Below are 18599 nucleotides of genomic sequence, written 5' to 3' on the forward strand. Positions count from 1 at the left end.
TTCCAGAGCCTTTCCCAAAGGGAAGAAGTCTCCTTCTTAGTCTAAGGGGGTGACTCATTCCTGCTGGGTTGGGGTGGGTAGGTGTGGGTCAGGAGGTACAGAGAGCATAATCCTGAATTATCATGGAAGCTAGCTGAGTTCCATCTTCTACCAAAGTTTAGAGCAATCATGCCTCACTTCCATTTAGTCACTTGACTTCCATTTAGTGACTTGATTAACTTAGTCTGGATCAGGGCTTGTCTTTGGTCATCTAGCACCATCCATTATAAATACAATCTTGAAAGGCTTTTCCTGAGGTCCTTGAATCACGGAAGGGGTTTTACATTGTCATACTCACATGAAACAGAGCTCTTGGCAAGGCTGAGTAGCTGGTTTCAGTCCCATGATGATAGAATTCTAAGTAATGAAGAAGTTTAGGTTAATTTTAGAGTGTTTATCTCTGCAGAAGATCCACATGCACCATTAGCAGGCACCTTCCTCAGCTTCAGCAGGTGGTAGGATGTTCAGGCTTGGTGGTATGTTATTTCTGGACAGCTGAGCAAATCCAGCCAGGCTAAGCTTAAATTCCTCCTTGTCTTCTTGTCTGTCATGGAGAGAAGCATCTCCCTCAAGCTCCGTGTCTCTGTGGTGTTTGTTGAGGGCTAAGAACTGTGCAGTGAACTTAACTGAGAAGTCTACCAGAGAGAATACCACTTTCTTTATCTTCTCTGGCAGGAGTGAATGGTGATTCTGGGGACTTTGCCTTGTACTGTCCACTACACACACAGGAAGTGCTCAAGCTATTCTGCGAGACCTGTGATGTGCTCACATGCCATAGCTGCCTGATGGTGGAACACAAAGAACATAGGTGAGACTTGTAGGTTGCCTGAAATGGGATTGGGAAGACTCTGGACTCCTTACTTGTGAGAGCTCTGGCTCCCAAAGCATCAAAATCCTCTTGCTGCCCAAGCCAACCTACAATCCTTGGGCTGAAGTTTTTTTCTGCTTCTGTTATAGCTTCTCTGGGAAAGGTCTAATGGGCCAAGAGCCTGAAGTACCTTTGTCTCAAGATATAATCATGGTCTCAATGGACCTGACTGAAACAATGCACTGTGGGGACTCCTGCTTGGCTAACTTGACCAGGGTAGGAACCAATCCTCTTCAGCTTTTTCCTTGTCTCCTTCCCTAGATGCAGACATGTTGAAGAAGTTCTACAAAACCAGAGGATGCTTCTGGAAAGTGTGACTGCACAGGTGGCACATAAGAAATCCAGTCTACAGACATCTGCAAAGCAAATTGAGGACAGGTAGCACAGGCTTCTCCCTTGCCAGTGAGAGAAATGCTCTGCTCCCTCACATTCTAGGTCCCAGAGGTAGTGTCCATTGGAAAAAAACCTGTGGTTAAAAAGACGTGGGCAGGTCTTAGAGGCCTCAAGGCCAGCGAGGGGTCTTTGAGTCATCACGTGGTAATTGAGGCTCATGATGATCAGAGTGAGTCTGGGCCAAAGCATTTGCCTTATGAACCAGCCAAAGCACCTGCTTGAGAACAAGTTACACAGTAGATACTGGGGAAGAGAGTGCTACTTATTTTTGAGGTTATAACTTGTCAGTGCCAGATTGTTTTCCATATTAATCTACAAATGACATAAAATCATTGGTATTTTACATAGGATAAGGAGTAAGAACTGAAAGCTCATCACATGGGAGACACTGGGTTGGACATTATACATTAATTATTTTGTTTAATTCTAGCAATTCTGTTTTTAAAATTATTTTAGTTGTAGATGGACATAATACCTTTATTTATCTAGTTTTATGCGGTGCTGAGGATCGAACCCATTGCCTTACACATGCTAGATGAGCGCTCTACCACTGAGCCACAATCCCAGGCCCTAATTCTAGCAATTCTTTTAGTCAGGAATTATCTCCATTTTACTGATGAGGAGACTGAGGTTTAGAGAGGTCTGAGATCATACAACTAATTAGTGACTGAGCTAGATTTGGAAACTAGGTCTATGATGACTTCAAAGACTCTGTCCTTTTTAAAAGAGCTTTACTGAAATTATAATTTATATGCCAAAAAATTAACATTTAAAAAGGCATAATTAATTGGTTTTTGATATTTCGCAGACTTGTGCCATTGTATATAATTATTATCTACTTTTAGAACATTTTCGTCACCTTAGAAAGAAACCCCATGTATATTATTAATCTTGTCCTCCTCCTTTCAACCTCAGAAGTGGCTGGTCTACTTTGTTTCTACCATGTTCTTTTTACCTCATGACATTATTTCTTGGAGCATCATCCTTTTTTAGACACCAAATTATGTGGCATCATGCCTGCACTCACTCTTTCCATCCTTTGTCTAAGTGCTGTGCCAACTGTTGAGCTAATGGATATACCTGGATGTGGACTTAGACTTGAGGTTTTGTCTAGAAAAAAAAAAATTAACTTTTGGTTATGTGATTTGTGTGTCTGTGTATGTATGTGTTGCTGGGATTTGAACCCAGGGGCTCATACATGCCAGGAACACACTTTACCACGTACTCAGTCCCACAAGTTAACTTTTAAGCCATTGGCCCACTTAGATCAAGTGGATTGGTTTTTTACAAAGGGTCAGGGATGGAAGAAGCTTTTTTCTTTGTTTGGTGCCTGTTGGGCCCTGATCTCTGTAGGCAGCTTCCAAATTATTGACTTTTACCTTCCTTGTCTCTTGACCCTCATGGGCCAAAGGGAAGGGCTCACTCTGTTTCATCCCATTGTGTTTACAGGATTTTTGAAGTGAAGCATCAACATAGGAAGGTGGAAAACCAGATCAAAATGGCCAAGATGGTTCTGATGAATGAACTGAACAAGCAAGCCAATGGACTTATAGAAGAGTTGGAGGTATATGTGAACGAATGAATCAGATGAATGAATTCTATGCTCTTTCTGGGTCAGAAACCAGGCTTATATAAAACTAGTCCCAGGGCCTAGAACAACCTGGGCTAGATTTCAGATATGCAGTTTCCATAGGTCTCTGTTACTTGTATTTTAAAATGTCCAGCCTAATTTTGGGAAAGTGATTCATTAAGGGATTAAGGGCTGATCAGTTCAAACTCTCAGTGCATTGACTCTTAGGCAGCTGCCATCCTTGACTATGCAAGGTTATAGTTTTAGAAGAGTCACAAAACAACTCATCATTTTCAATGGGTTATGCTGAAGAGATGTAGACATACATTTACTTCCTCATTCATCATCAATTCCATATTTGCCACCATCTCTCTCTTCCTTCACCTGTCAATAGCCCATGGCAGCACTTTGTCCTGCTGTTCTCTTAGGGGTGCAGTCTCATCTGACCCCATGAGTGTTTACACTAATACACACAGGCCACTGGACTTCCCCAGCAGGTCCAAGAACAAGATCAGAGACTGTCTTCTCTCTCTGTACCCAAGGGCATTACTAATGAGAGAAAGCGGAAGCTGGAACAGCAATTACAGAGTATTGTGGTTCTCAACCGTCAGTTTGAGCATGTGCAGAATTTCATCAATTGGGCTGTCTGCAGCAAAACCAGCGTCCCTTTCCTTTTCAGCAAAGAACTGGTAAGAGGAACCTCCCACTCCTTAGCCTATCCTTGAAGCTGATCAGATCACCCCTTGTGTCATAGGGATGGTGAGGCTGTCTTGGGAAGTGCCTTTTCTTCAAATTCAGTCACTGTTTTTGTGTTAGTAAGTGAACATCTTTAACCAAATCCTATAGTACAAAGGACCCAGGTGCTGAAATATGTCCACCCTTCTCCAGGTAACTTAGCCAGAAAAGTCTGTAGTTCTTTGTCTTAGGTTATGGATTCAGAAATTGTCCTGGACACCAGCAGTGCCAATATCTTACAGAAAGTTATTGGGGTTTAGATGGGAGGCTGAGGAAAGGAGGAGTTGAAGTGTTAGCCTTGGGAGGATGGTGATACCCAGGAGAAGGAGGAAGAATATTGAGAGAAGTTTATATTTGGTTATGTTGTCTAAGGGGCCTGTAGGCATCTAAAAGGCAACATCCAAAAGCTGTTTTGATAGATGAGTGTGGAAATCAGAAGAGAAGTCAGGGTTGGAGATTGAGATGCAGAAGTCACTGGGATATTTGGTGGTATCACCATTAGGAGAGTGTGTGGAGAAAGAAGAGAAAAACAAATCTGGAGCCTAGGGAATACCATCATTTTCTGCATAGTCAGAGGAAGTGGGTGACTGAAAAGTAATGAGAAGGAATGATAAGAGGTTAGAAGAGAAATAGGAGCGTGTGGTACACAGAAATCCACAGAGTTCCAAATTTAAGTAGTCATGAAATAGGACATCAAAAATAGCATAAACCGTGAAGAGACACATGAAATCTGAGAATCTGGTGATCTTTTGAAAGTTTTTCTAGCAAAGTATAAAAGTAAGAATCCAGTATGATGGGACGTGGGAAAGTAGAGATAGAAGGGAAATAAGTAGCTTGAGAAGGAGGCAGAGTTGGGAGAAAATTTTCCTTTTTAAGTTTGGCAAACATTTGCATACATTTATATGGAGAATGGCTTGACAAGAAGGAGGAGAGGTGTGTGGTGGAGTAAGCACACTGACAAGGCAGGACAGGGTGGGATTCTAGAGTGGACTGGTTGGACTCAAATTCAAGGACACTCCCTCTGAGATGGGAGAACAGGAAGGGAATGGTATAATATAGCTCAGTGTGGAGATAGGGGGGATATGAGTTTAGGGAATTTTTGTGGGGAGAGAGTTAAAATGTTTTATTTGTGCATAATAATTATACAAATTGTGGTATATTCATACCTGCATATAACATAATTTGATCCATTTCAGGGGAGTTTTTTCTTAATGCTCTCTTCCTCTGTGAAGTCGAAAATGATAAGAGGGCTAGGCATTGGGTGAAAGGCACTAAAGATTTTAGTCACTGAGGACAGTGGGAGGGGAAGGTGACAAGAAGTGACAAGAAAAAGGGCCAAGGGCCTTTTCAGGGGTGCTCCTGAAATTAATGCTTACATATGTAGCCCTGCATAGCATGGCTTTGGGATGTCTGGATTGACCTAAGTTTAGAAATTGGTGATAGGGAGAGAATTGGTGCACTGGTGATAATGTAACTGAAAATGATGGGAAACTGGGAAGATCCTCTGGACTGGTGGAGCATGCTTGGAGAGTTCAATGAAGTTGAAGAGAATGCTCTGAAAGAGTGAGAACTAGTTATGATCTGGGAGTAGGTTGTTGGAGTTTAAGGTCTTGTAGATAGAATGGTTCTAGATGATAAAGAGGTCTAGGTATAGTGACTAAGCTGAAAATGAGGTGAAGGTGACTGACATTAAAGAAATCTTTCAAAGAAGTAAGAGGCCAAAATGTTGACTGGGACATTAGTTAACTAGATGATGACAGAGTAAGTTGGACACTTACCAGTATCCTAGATAAGAGTTAGTAATGGAACATAGATGAGAGTAATTACAGAGGAGGATGGCAACTGAGTAGGGTGGAAGGGTGTTGATAGAAGTACTCAGAGAATGTCTGCTCTGTACAGGCTTTTATATTGAGGTGATGGTAGAATGAATGGAGCTGTCAGGCAAATGTTGTCCTGAGGGGAAATTATAAATCACTTGGGTCCTGAGAGGAGATAAACATGTTGGGATCCCAGAAACATTGACAAGATGAAGGGGATCAGCTGGGAGAATGGGAAGGTACTAAGGTGAAAGGGAATGAGAATATGGGGAATGACCTGAGCCTGAAGAGCCATGACTTTGAGCCCTTCAACCTATCAAAAGAACAGGGAGGGCACAAGAGGCCCTTGTAAATGACCTTTAGTGCTGTTGTCAGATTGTGTTTCAGATGCAGCGATTGCTGGAGACAAATTGTAATACAGATCCTGGTTCCCCTTGGAGTATCAGATTCACCTGGGAGCCTAACTTCTGGACCAAGCAGCTGGCTTCCCTTGGTGAGCCAGGACCTACTCTGTGGGCTTTCACCAGATTGCTAAGAATAAATACAGGAAATCATTTTAGCTTACTGATAGGTCAGCATATACCCAGGAGAAAGCCTGAGACTGCCAGTTGTCATGAAGTCACTTAGCAAACCTTTTCTTGTGTGGGAGGCGGGGAAATGGGGAGGCTAAATGACAGTGGCAGTATAGGATTTTGAAATAACACCAGTCAACATTTGAGCTTCTCTCCTTGCATGAATGTCCCTGTTATCTTGCTTTCATTGCTAGAGAGGAGATAAGCTACTGACCCTGTTCTCCAGAATATTGTATGGCAGTGCAGGTGAATGTGTCTCTGTGGTCACTTAGGATGTATATGTGTGGGTACAAGCAGAGACATCTCAGCATTAGTGAGATTGTGTGTATATATGTGTATGTGTGTGTAATCCTTTGGGGCCGAGATGTAATCAGATAATTCATGATCCTTGTGCGTTTTTCTTACCTGCTGCAGTAATTTGCTAGCATTCAGTCTTTAGACTACAGAAGGTCTTGCCTGTGTTGACAGCCTAATGAGCTTGTTTAACTAATGGCCACCTGCCACCTTCATTTGAGTCCATTAATCTCATTGAAAGTTTTTTGAACTTGGCAAAGTGATAAAAGATATTTAGGTTTATTTTTTGCCTCCCTCTTCCCTTTGATTTAATTCAGCATACCTTTGGTAGGCACTAAGAACCAAAGGTGGATCAAAACACCCCTTGCCCTTAAGAAGCTATCTTCCACCAAGTAAACCTCATCTAAATGAGATCCCCTCATGCACAAGGGGCCCAGAGACCCTAGAGGGCAGTGCTGGTGTCTGGTACTGATCAGGTATGGGAGCTTCCCTATGCTCTTCCATCTTACTTGCCCAACACACAGTTCTTTAAACTTGTGTCTATAGACTTTCTCATTTATCCCAGAGATGACTCTCTTACCTTTGCTACTTTTTAGCATGCTTCCTACCTCCACAGTCGATTCTTTTGGTCAGACTCTCCATAGGGCTGATGTGTTAGAAAAGGAGTGTTTGCTATTTGAAGGAGCCCATGGTTTCCCTAGTAAGATAGAAACAGAGACAGAACTGATCATCTGGTTAAAGCAGCTAATTCTTAAATTTAACTACCTGCCAAAGCGGGTTCATGCAGTTGCTATTACTGGCAGCATTCTAAACTGAGTTTTGGAAATCAGGAGTTGAATTTTTTAATCTTTGTACTTAGTACAGGTTTGTTGAATAATGTCCTTTGATCCCAGGGGCAGGAAGTAGCAGGTGGGGGAGCAACTGCAGATTACCTTTGGAAAAACTCTCTATTCTAAATTTCCAGGCTGCATAACTACTGAAGGCGGACAACTGTCCCGGACAGATAATCCTGCTTATGGAGGTTTACAGGGGCCATCTTCTTTTTATCAAAGCCACCAACCCCCAGTGGCTCAGCAAGAGGCCCTCAGCCATTCCTCACACAAGTTCCAGCCTCCAGCTTTGTGTTCTTCGTCTGTGTGCTGCTCCCACTGCTCCCCCATCTCACCCTCCCTCAAAGGCCAGGTCCCCCCACCTGGCATACACACAGCCCATAGTTTTAGGCAGCCCTCTGAGATGGTACCCCAACAGTTGGGGTCCCTGCAGTGCTCTACCGTTCTGACCAGGGAGAAAGAGCTGACCTGCAGCACTCATCCCCCAAAGCTGCTACAGCCATGGCTGGAAACCCAGCCCCCTATAGAGCAGGAAAGTACATCCCAGCGGCCTGGGCAGCAGCAGCTGACTTCCCAGCCTGTGTGCATAGTCCCCCCACAGGACATTCAGCAAGGAACCCATGCTCAGCCCACCTTACAAACACCCTCCATCCAAGTCCAGTTTGGCCACCACCAGAAACTGAAGCTCAGCCACTTTCAGCAGCAGCCACAGCAGCAGCTGCCACCTGCTCCGCCTCCACCACCTCCACCCCTGCAGCAGCCACCCCCACCTCTACCTCCATCCCAGCATCTGGCTTCCAGTCAACATGAGAATCCTCCTGGTCCTTCCTGTTCCCAGAATGTGGACATAATGCACCATAAGTTTGAACTGGAGGAGATGCAGAAGGACTTGGAGCTGCTCCTCCAGGCTCAGCAGCCCAGCCTGCAGCTGAGTCAGACCAAATCTCCTCAGCATCTACAACAAACCATTGTGGGCCAGATCAACTACATTGTGAGACAGCCAGCACCTGTCCAGTCCCAGAGCCAGGAGGACACATTGCAGGTGAGCTGCCTCATCTAAGGACTGGTCAGGGAACTCAGCCAGGTCATAGGGTGACACAGGCAACAGTTTCATCATCTTAGGGTGGTCTTGAGCTCAGACTCACATTTCAAAACTATCCTGGATTCAACCATCTAACTCAGAGAAGCTCCAGAGAACATAGTACTCGATCCCAACATAGATCTGGGCTTAAGGGATGAAGTGAGGTATGCATTAGATTCTAGTGGTTGGCACTTTATAACACTATGCAGACGTAGACTTAAACTTTATTTCACATCTACTAAGCTAGGTATGTTTTCTATAATCATATCATTTATCCCTTTAACAGCATTCATTGTTTGATAGGCATCACCATGTATTTTTTATGCAGAAGTGGGAGTTAGAGAGGGCAAGCAGTTTGCCTAGAGATCATACAACTTTGAGAAGTAGAGATAAGACTTGGATCCAGGTCTGCTGACTTTTCTATAATGCCACATAAAAGGCCTTGTTCCCTTCTTAGGGGGAAATTGAATGCTGCTCCTCTAATTTCTCAGCTAAAAGATAAGTAATTGCAGAGTCATAGTTTGTACTTCTGGAATCTGTGCTGCATTTCACATCTTCAGTCTTAGCTCCTGCTCCCCACACCCCCACCATCTTCTGTTCCAGCCCCTTTTCACTACCCCTTCTCATTTTTTCTGTAGTGGTGTCTCCTTTAAACCTATAACCACACTTACATCATCAAAGAACCTCTATAGATTTTTGTTTTATTATAAATTGTGAGGCCTCACATTTAGGCTCCAACACTGACAACTTCAGATAATGCTCCAAATGACATCTCCTGAGGCTTCAATCCTTTGAAGGGAGATGGAATAATTATTATGATGCCAGAAAAGGGTCTAGGTTTGATTGAGGATCATAGTTAAATGTAAGTCAAAACTGAGTTATGGGGTTGGGGATATAGTTAAGTGGTAGAGCACTTGCCTTGCATGCATGAAGCCCTGGGTTAGATCCCTAGCACCATAAAACAAACAACAAAATCCTGTATTATAATTGCTAAAGTGAATGTGACAGAGTTAACTCAGAATTCTTGGTTTGGATTCTGTCATAAGGCTATCATATTAGGATGTAGTTTTAGGAAAAGTTTAGATGACAGTATTTTTCTTTTTGAAAAAATTTTAAGCAGTTCATCATGTGTAGGCAGTGACAGGGAGGGTACTAACTCTTGCTGCTGCTGTTGCTCTGAGTGCAGTGAAACCCACCCAAGTTACTATTCTCTTTTCTAGGTTACAGATGAGCCTCCAGCGTCTGAGGGCCCAAAGCCAACTCTCCCTCTTGACAAGAATACTGCTGCTGCCTTGCCCCAGACATCTGGGGAAGAAACTTCTCACAGTGTCCCCCCCATGGACAACACCATCCAGCACTCCTCTCCAAATGTGGTGAGAAAGGTACTAATGGAGACTGCTTCCCCTGGACCCACTGCCAGCCAAGTTCCCAGGCACCTGGATGAGGATGATGGGTTGGGGGGAGGAGTGTCCCTATTCCATCCCTGGATGCTACACAGCCCTGATTCATGCCTTCTGTCCTAATGAATCAGCAACATAAGTCCTTCTCTACCTCCATTTCTACTCCCACTTACATGCTAAAAATGGGGTCTACTGGGCTTTATTTAGAGTGGGGAAAGGGAAAGAGAGTCAATTTATTGACTACTTACTCTGTGCTTAGGAATGTATGTGGTGCCTCTCAAGCCTTATGTCACTTAACCTTCTCAAAAATTGTTTGAGTTGGGTATCACCATTGTGTAGCTAAGGAAACTGAAGTCCAGGGCTCTGTAGCCAGTAGGGGAAAGAGCTGAGGTTTAACTTAAATAAGATTTGTTAGAATCCAGAGCCTGAACTTTTTTCATCCTACAATTAAAATGGGAAAAATATTTTGTGTGGCCTCCACAACCCAAAGTTCACTGACCTTAGAATTTTAATCAGTGGAATCTGTTGGATAAGTGGTCTGCAGAGACATCCTGCAGAGGTAACTGAGCACCTCCGGACACTGAGATCTCTTGAAGATGAGCAATCAAAGGCCTCTCTATCCACTTGCCTACCAACTTGCTAGCAGTGTTCATTTACCCTACCAATAACCTAGTCCCCCACAGCTCCTCATCTGTCTACTCTTACCCATGCCCTTCACCTTCTTCTAGCTCAGACCTCAGTACTGAGCCATGTCCTCCCCTCACCCCTTCCTATGTCCCTTGTCCCTGTTCCATTTATCCTTATGCTTTCTCAGACCTGGTACCCTCAGTCCTCCTGGTGCCTCTACCTAGGAGGAATTGAAATTCTGTCAGCTAGCCTATACCCTACTAGCTTGTTTCCTCAGCCTTACAACATCCCTTTGACTCTGTAGCCCCACTTCTGCTAGTTGCTTAGTATACTGCTTCTCACCAAGTTTTTCTAGCAGCACCACTGTTATATATGTCTTGGATTAGTCAATCTCCATAATACTTGAGAAAAAGAGTTTAGAAAAGGAAATGAAATGAAATGTTAATGAAAGGTTAATGAAATGTTAACTTGGAAATTTCTGGTGACCTTTGAAGTCTGGGAAAGCCTCTGATATTAGTGGCCTTTTATCTGTACCTTGCCTTTAAAAATTACTTGGCCTAGAAGCTCAAGGGGTTCAGTAAATAGACCCTTTGTTGTTCTTAGGGGTTTAACCTTGTAAACTTGGGTCATCCATCCATACATCCATACATCCATTTATTTATACACTCAATGTTAAAAATATCACAGATATACACATGCAACACAAATCTGTGTTTCAAATATTTTGCTAGGTGCTGGCATGTATTGGTGGATAAGATAGTCCTATACTGCAGTTTATAGTCTAGTGGGAAAGATAAATAAGAAACAACAATTAATTATAATAAAGTGCTGTTGTAGTCATTAAGGTGTACCCTGTGGAGCACCTAACTCTGGGAGAGGGGCTGTTCAGAGAACACTTTTAGAAGCTATAATTTTAAGCTGACATTTGAAGAAAAAGAAGTTGGACTAGTGAAAAGGGAAAGATAGACTACATTAGTTAAAGGGAATGGCAGCTTGGAAGGCCCAAATGGGAGAGAAAACCTGGGATTCTTAGAGGGTTTCAGTTAATCTGACTTGATGGGGACAGGAGATGTACTGGGAAGTAGGAATGACTGGAACCAGAGAGGCTAGAGGGTTTGTCAGTTATGCTTGGATTTGGTACTCAGTCTTGGGGCTGGGGTGATAGTGACTGATGAATTTTCAGTAAGGAGGGGCATTACTTGAATTAAATTTGAAAATTCACTTTAGTAGTGGTAAAGAAGACCAGAAAAACACAGAGGAGAAATAGTTGTTTGAATGAAATCAGTAGCTGCAGGAATGAAGAAAAAGCAAGGATTTCAAGAGCTGTCTGATCACAGGAGTTTTAGACTTAGTGCCTGATTGATAATAGAAGGGCAGGCATAGAATATTCTTTGCCTCAACACTTGAGTTTGTCTTGGCCCACTGGGATGGGAGGATGGGAAAAAGAACATATATGAGACTACGAAAAAGTTAAGTTTTGAATTGTCAAATATTGTCCTTTGGAAGATGCAATAGAAAATGACCTGAGGAGAGCTGTTCTAGATGTCAGTAGTTCAACAGGAAGCCTGGGGTTTGCCATTCTTAAGTGGTAGTGGAAGCCATGCAGAAAATGCTGCTGCTTCTTTGACAAGGGTCAGGTCTGTTCCTGTACACAGCATGGAAACTGTTGCCTCTGTGAGTGGCCTACAGGACTGTCTGAGTATCAAGAGGAAGCTGCCATCCTATATGACTGAAGGTTGGCAGTGGGGTTAGTGAAGATCCTAGGAACTCTTAACTTGTCATGTTTAATTGCTCCTGGTCTTATGAACTAAGGCTCATTCAGAAGTTGGAGGGGCAGATGACTTGGCATTTTTCAAATGTTTTATAAACCTCTTTCATGTCTTGGACTCCCAGATAAAGGACCCTCAAGTTGTCATCTTGGCTCATGAGTTGAGAGAGAGAGATGTACTAGTTACAACAAAGCTACTGCAGTAAGAAAAAGGGCTTTCTTTTTGAGGAAATTCATTGCCTCGAAGATGGGGTTGGGTCAGGTGGAGGGTGTGAGACTTGAGAATCTCAAACATTTTGAGTACCCTTATCATTGGATGATATGCTTTATATAGTATTTTTCTATATTTTCATAAGTTTTTTACATGGATTATTCCATTTTATTTTGTTTATCCTGGCAATACTATGAGGAAGCCTAACCCTTTGAAAGATGTGGAAACTGAGACACAGAGAGGTTAAGTGACCCACCTGAGTTATACAGTTGATCATGAGTAATGTTAGGACCAGAGCACAGTTTCTGACTCAACCCTGTGCTCAATGATTAGGTTAAATTGCCTCTCTTTGTATACTACAGTGGGAAAAATAGAACTCCATTTGGCCTCTCACCTGCTGGATTTTCCCATCTTTATAATCTTTGAAATAGTCTGGGTCCTTGCTGGGAGAAGTCTTGGGACCCAGCCTCATTTGATCATGGTTAATCTATCTGGTAAAGGTGTTATGGCCTGTAGCCACTCCTCAGCCTATAGGCCTGTGAGTGCCAGGGAAGTCAAAAGTCTATCTGAAGATAAAAGACTCAAGAAATCTGTGGCACTAAGCATCTTTCTGTGTCCCATGCTGACCACAAGGATCACATCTGTTAGAGCAGAGCATCTGTGCACAAGGACCTTGGAGTTGGTGCTAAATGAGTTCATGGTGAAGACAGATTGTGGCTGAAGACTGTGAAAGTTCTAGAATGGGTTTTCTAGAGGCCTAAGCTCTGCACTCGCAGAAGTCACTTATCCTACCACCTTCTTTGCATTCAACAGGATATTTTAAAGTGAATTTGAACATTTATCTGGTACTAGCTGTTGCCTAAAATTCCCCATGTTGGTTTAACCACTCTGAAGAAATATCATGGTCACAACTCTGCAACAGAAACCCCTTACATTCCAAGTGAAACTGGAGGATATTTTGGTGGCTTCTTTTTGTACTTCTGGACTAGTCAACTGCTGAAAAATACACACAATCCTTTCCTTAATGCTCTCCAAGGGAGTTGAAGCACTAAGCATCACAGAGCCCTGAGTTCCAGTTCATCTGCAAGAAAGACTTCTTTGCTGCTGCTCATAACATAGTGCAGATCTTCCACAAAGGACTTTGAAGCAGCAGAATGCTGCTCATGGCTTAAAAAGAGTCTGGGATATATTTCTATTAAATGATAGAGAAGCAGTAAGCATTCCTATGACCCAGATTAAGAGTGATGCAGAAGAGCAAGGATGATGACTCAGGTTGATAGCATTTATGCCATTATCAAAGCACTTTGATGCCTGAACTCCTGATTTATCTCTTTATAATATCTGAAATTTATATCAACCTTTGGAGGAGGAAATTAGAGCCTGGAGATGGGAAATGACTCACTTAAACTCATATTTAAAACCCTGGCATATATGAGGAAATACTAGGCATCTTATCTTTAGTCTCCAAATACACTGCAGTGGATCAGATCATGGGTACTCAACCTCAGCAATGATCTTTTCTGCATAGCCTGGCTCTCATAGTAGCCAGAATATTCCCAGGGCCTGGTGAAACACTCTTAGGGCATTTCCTATGTCCTGGTCAGTATCTGCAGAACTTTACAGGAGTCAAGCCAAACACTCCCCAGGTCTCACTCCCTGAATTTAACACCCTGTAAGAAGCCTGTCTTCTTAGTTCTATCTTGGTTTCAGTTAAAAACCAAACCCAAGATCTTTGCCTAGGTCTCCTGGACCATGAGAAAACAGGCCTTTGCTGGTAGGCTGTAAGTTTCCCCCACCGGCCTGAGTAAACCTTTGACCAAATTCTCCTGAGCCTCCAAGTCTTGGGTTTTGAGAATTTCACTCATTCACGTAAGACTTACTGAATCCTCCCTATTCTTTTCATCTTCCTTCTACCTCAGAATCTGGGATCTTATTTTTTTTCTTTTTTGGTATTAGGTATTGAATCTAGGGGGGAATCTACCACTGAGTTACATCCTTAGCCTTTTTAAAATATTATTTTAAGACAAGTTGCCCAGGGTGTCTCCAAACTTACAATCCTCCCGCCTCCTGAGTTGCTGGGATTACAAGCTTGTATCACTGCACCCAGTTCCTCTTTGCTTTTCTGTCGTCCCCAGATCATAAGGGCACAGGGCACTTTTCACTTTATTGTCCATGAACCTTTTTCCAATTGATTTTGGTCTGTTTGCATATTTCAGAATATTTACTTCCATAGGAATAGCCTTCATCAGTACGAGAGCTTTTCATTTGAGATGGAAAAACATTCACTGTCAACAAGAACAACAACTTTGCTATTAAAAATCAATATGTAAAACCAATTACTGGAAGTTAGTCTCTTCCTCACCTGTCTTATTCAACTGTTAAGCATCTACTACCATTAAACCAGTCTGCCTAATATTGAAGATGTTGAAGCCCTCAAATATTTCAAGGATTTAATTTACAAATCTGTTTACCTCTGTCCTTGTTTGCTTATCTGTTTCCTCAGCCAGAGTGAAGTCCTTCAGTGTATTTCCAAGACAAAATTACCAAGTTATTGGTCCCTTCTACTGCATAGTTATGCAGTGGTTAGTCTTATTATTTTAACCACTGGTGTTGGGGGCAGCTAAAGCAGATATGAGTGGCAAACAAAAGCAGCAACAAAAGCAGATGTCACAAACCCCACACATTATATTCTGTATGAGATCATAAACCCACACTCAGTTATCAGTCAGCATTTTCTTTTACTCTAACAAGCTTAGATATATAGTTTTCTTTGGAATTTTATAACTTTCCTATATTAAAATAGTAAGCAGATGAGAAGCAGGGAGTACGGACTTCCATAGTGGCAGCTCAAAACAGGGAGAAGGCAAGATGCATGACCTGGAAAAGTGCCACTAAATGAGGTCATTCATTGAAAGGGCAAACTAAACTCTCCATTCTTAGAAGTTCCTGAAAGCATCTATGGACTATTTAGTGGTTCACCAAAATTCCTTGACTCATTAGGCTCCATTTATTCTGTTTAATAAGACAGGGTAGTGTGTAAAGTGTTTTAGAGGTACTCCCATTCCAAGTAATGTTTTTAAGCCAATTGTATTTTGAAATTGAAAAAAGTGTGTTTCAGATATCCAGAAAATTAATTTATGTGGAATGCTACTCTAACTGCACTATTTCATCTCCAGCAATATTATCTCACTGTAAAAACCTAAAAGTAATATTAAACTCAGGGCATGTGCACTAAGTGTCTGTTTATTGACTTTGCAACACTTCTTACTAGGGTACTAGCTTTCTAGCTAATGGCACAAAATTAAGATCAGTCAGTGGATTTTCAGGGTAGGGCCTGAATTCCTAGTCTTGGGCCTCTGTGAGGCTTGGGAAATCTGAGTAATCACTCTGTGTCTCAATTCCCTTCTTGTTTAAACAAGAAAACAATGTTTTCTCTGAATTTTGACAATACCATGTGGCGTGCATTAGAACAATAATGTCAATACATTGAGCTCCCGAAAGAGACCCAGTTGGTGAGAGTGGGGAAAGAGATGGCGCTACAGATAACAGATCAAGCAGAAGACAGGTTAAATGGATGAAGGGTTCCAGGTGACTGATGGAAGAGATGTTGAAAGCCAGACAACTCAGGGAGGTTTCAGGTCAGGTGGGGCGCCAAGTCAAGTAGTAAAGAGAGGTTAAATACACTCTAGGCATGGCACTTCGGTCAAATTAGACTGGTAGCAGATGGAGACAAGGAGGCAGAGTTAACAAGAGACAAGAAGAGGACAGGGATAGGAACATACAGTTTGGGAGGAGAGAAAAATAGAAACAAGTGAGGGAGGTAAGGGGGCACTCTTTAGACTCAGGGTAGTCTCCCCACATCTGCTAAAGATAACCTGAGCTGATACATGTTTTTGGCATTTTGCCTTTTTCTTTCTGAACTAGAAAATAGTTTATTTTCACTTACCAACCTCACTATGCATGTTTTCATCCATGAAATCTGACTGTTTTATATGATCATGTCTAGATGTCAGTTACGTAGTTAACAACCTGGAAGTGTAAGTGATGACCCTCTAAGACTTTATGGTGGGAAACACACTTTTGCCTTCTCTCATTTTTTCTCTGTACAATTCTGGGTGCTGGAAAAAGCAGACACTATCCTCTCCACTGGCAGATGGGTGACTTCTGTATGTGAGGCAATAGAGCCACCTTCCCAATCCCTTCTCCAGCCCTTGTATGCTCTTGAGAAGCCCTTTCCTTCCTGCCTGCCCCTAGAGACTCAGGCTCATTCCTTGTCCTGAAAATTGGCCCTATCCTTGCCACCACTCATCTTGTACTATCAACAGCAGAGTAGCATAGAGGCTTTCAACTCTCCTCTTTTCTTCCTGTACATGAAATAAGTAACTTTCATTTTAATATTTTCTAACTCTTCATTCCAGACAGTCAGATGAAGTATCAAAAAAACTAACATACATCCTATATAGGTCCAGAAATGCTACTGTGTATGTGTAGCCTGTAGAAATGGGGTTGGGACTGGTTTCCTCATAGCTCTTTCTGTGGGTTTCTTCTCCAAAGGAAGTTCCCCAGGTTCTTGTTACCAGAGCTTTAGCTTGCTTACTTCCTTAGAGCATTGACTTCCTTGAGATTGGCTAAAGATGTGAAGATGAAAGAGACCACTGTAGTCTTTGGAATCTTAGAACACATCACCTACTACAAACTGTCTTCTAGGTATTATGGGAGCTGATTCAGCAGGCTTACTTCAAAATAAACTGTAACAGTTTCCAGAATTCTTTCATGGCTCAGTCTGCATGTTTTCCTCTGCCCTTTTCATTAACTCGCATCTTATTTTGTGCATATTGGTAACATGTAGCACCCTACCATTATTAATTGAATGGTCTCAGTAGATTTTGGTGCTCTTAATGCTTAACAGCAAAGATCTTATTGAGGGCCATCAATGTCCAGCATAGGTGGATTAAATGAATACCAGAAATGCATTAAATACACCTGTCAAGTGGGAAAAAGGTGAAGAAAAAAGTCCAGTTCAAAGGGTTAGACTGTCATATATTACAAAAGGGAATGCAATAACACTGGGTATTCTTGTCTACAGATAAGGAAATGTAGGTTGTTAGAAAGCTATCATAGTGCATAACCAGGACAACTAGGGGACACCAAGGGATGTAGGCCTGGGTATTTTGAGAAAGCCATTGGTTTCTAGCTTCAGCCCCTTAAGCTGGGCTTTGTGCCTAGTTTACCCAATTTGGTTTGAGCATTTCTCTCACCTCTCCTCTTCAATCTTTTTTTCTTGGGTCTTAGACTGTAGAACAAATTGAACTCCTTTTATTGAAGACCATTGAAACTATCAAGGAACATATAAAAAGCAAACTTTTCTTTGGAGAGATAAAAGGTATTTAACCATCTGTTTTTAAAATTGAGAATCAAGAATAAGAAGTATAAATTTTACTAATGCTGTTAAATAAAAGAAAGGGGCAGGGAGAAAAGAGAAGGAGATGATACCAAGAAAAAAAGAAGAATAAAGGAAAGGCCATAAGAGAGGGAGAAAAAAATAGATTAGGGAAGGATAAAGATATTGAATCATAGAGAAATGAGAGAGAGAGACAGAGAGAGAGAGATAGAGAGAGAGAGAGGATGAAGGGAAGTCAGCCCTGAGAGGGGTAGAGACAGCAAGGCCAAAATTAAGAGTGTGGCTTTGACATCAAAGGTCTGGATTCTGCATCAGTGAAAACAGTATACTTAGTGGTAAAATATTGAAAAGATCCTCTGCAATCAGGAATGCAAGTAGCATGGTATCACTATTTGTATTCATTCTCATACATGGAGTAAAGTAAGAAAAACAAATGAAGAGAAAGAGAAGTAAAACACACTCTTAATAGATATCTGATTTGTGCATACAGAAAATCCAAAATAAAATTCCAGAGGTAAGATCTCTATGTATAAGATCAATATACAAAAATCAACTTTATTTTATTTTATGTTTTTGGTACTGGGGATTGAACCCAGGGGCACTTAACCACTGAGCCACATCCTTATCCCTTTTGTTATATTTCATTTTGAGACAGGGCCTCCTAAGTTACTTTAGGGCCTTGCTAATTTGCTGAGGCTGGCTTTGAACTTGTGATCCTCCTGCCTCAGCCTCCCAAGACATTGGGATTACGGCCCGTGCCACCATGCCCAGCTCAATTTTATTTTTATATACCATATAATCATAAATGAAGAGAAATGGAAATTACAAAATTATGTTTTACAAAAACAAAAAAAACCCTATTGCCTTCCCGACCCTCATTTTCTCATGTAAAATTAAGGCTGTAAGCAATAGTAATAATAATAGACTGGGGTTGTGGCTCAGTGGTAGATCGCTTGCCTAGCATGTGTGAGGCACTGGGTTCGTTCGTCAGCA

At 42.0% G+C, this 18599-nt stretch overlaps 1 protein-coding gene across 6 annotated transcripts in view; it reads left to right on the forward strand.

The window, feature by feature from the left end:
- Positions 1-18599, forward strand: part of Trim66 (tripartite motif containing 66) — a 58337-nt gene that overhangs the window by 27982 nt on the left and 11756 nt on the right. For 5 of the 6 annotated variants that reach the window (XM_047518233.1, XM_047518236.1, XM_047518234.1 and 2 more), the window contains 7 exons: positions 715-847; positions 1169-1285; positions 2750-2864; positions 3413-3559; positions 5798-5915; positions 7253-8160; positions 9420-9581. In XM_047518233.1, coding sequence (XP_047374189.1) covers positions 715-847; positions 1169-1285; positions 2750-2864; positions 3413-3559; positions 5798-5915; positions 7253-8160; positions 9420-9581 — 1700 coding nt within the window. The remainder of the gene's footprint in view (positions 1-714; positions 848-1168; positions 1286-2749; positions 2865-3412; positions 3560-5797; positions 5916-7252; positions 8161-9419; positions 9582-18599) is intronic. The other variant, XM_047518239.1, reaches the window with a different exon arrangement.

The sequence above is a fragment of the Sciurus carolinensis genome, chromosome 11 (assembly GCF_902686445.1).
Source record: "Sciurus carolinensis chromosome 11, mSciCar1.2, whole genome shotgun sequence".
Lineage (NCBI taxonomy): Eukaryota > Metazoa > Chordata > Mammalia > Rodentia > Sciuridae > Sciurus > Sciurus carolinensis.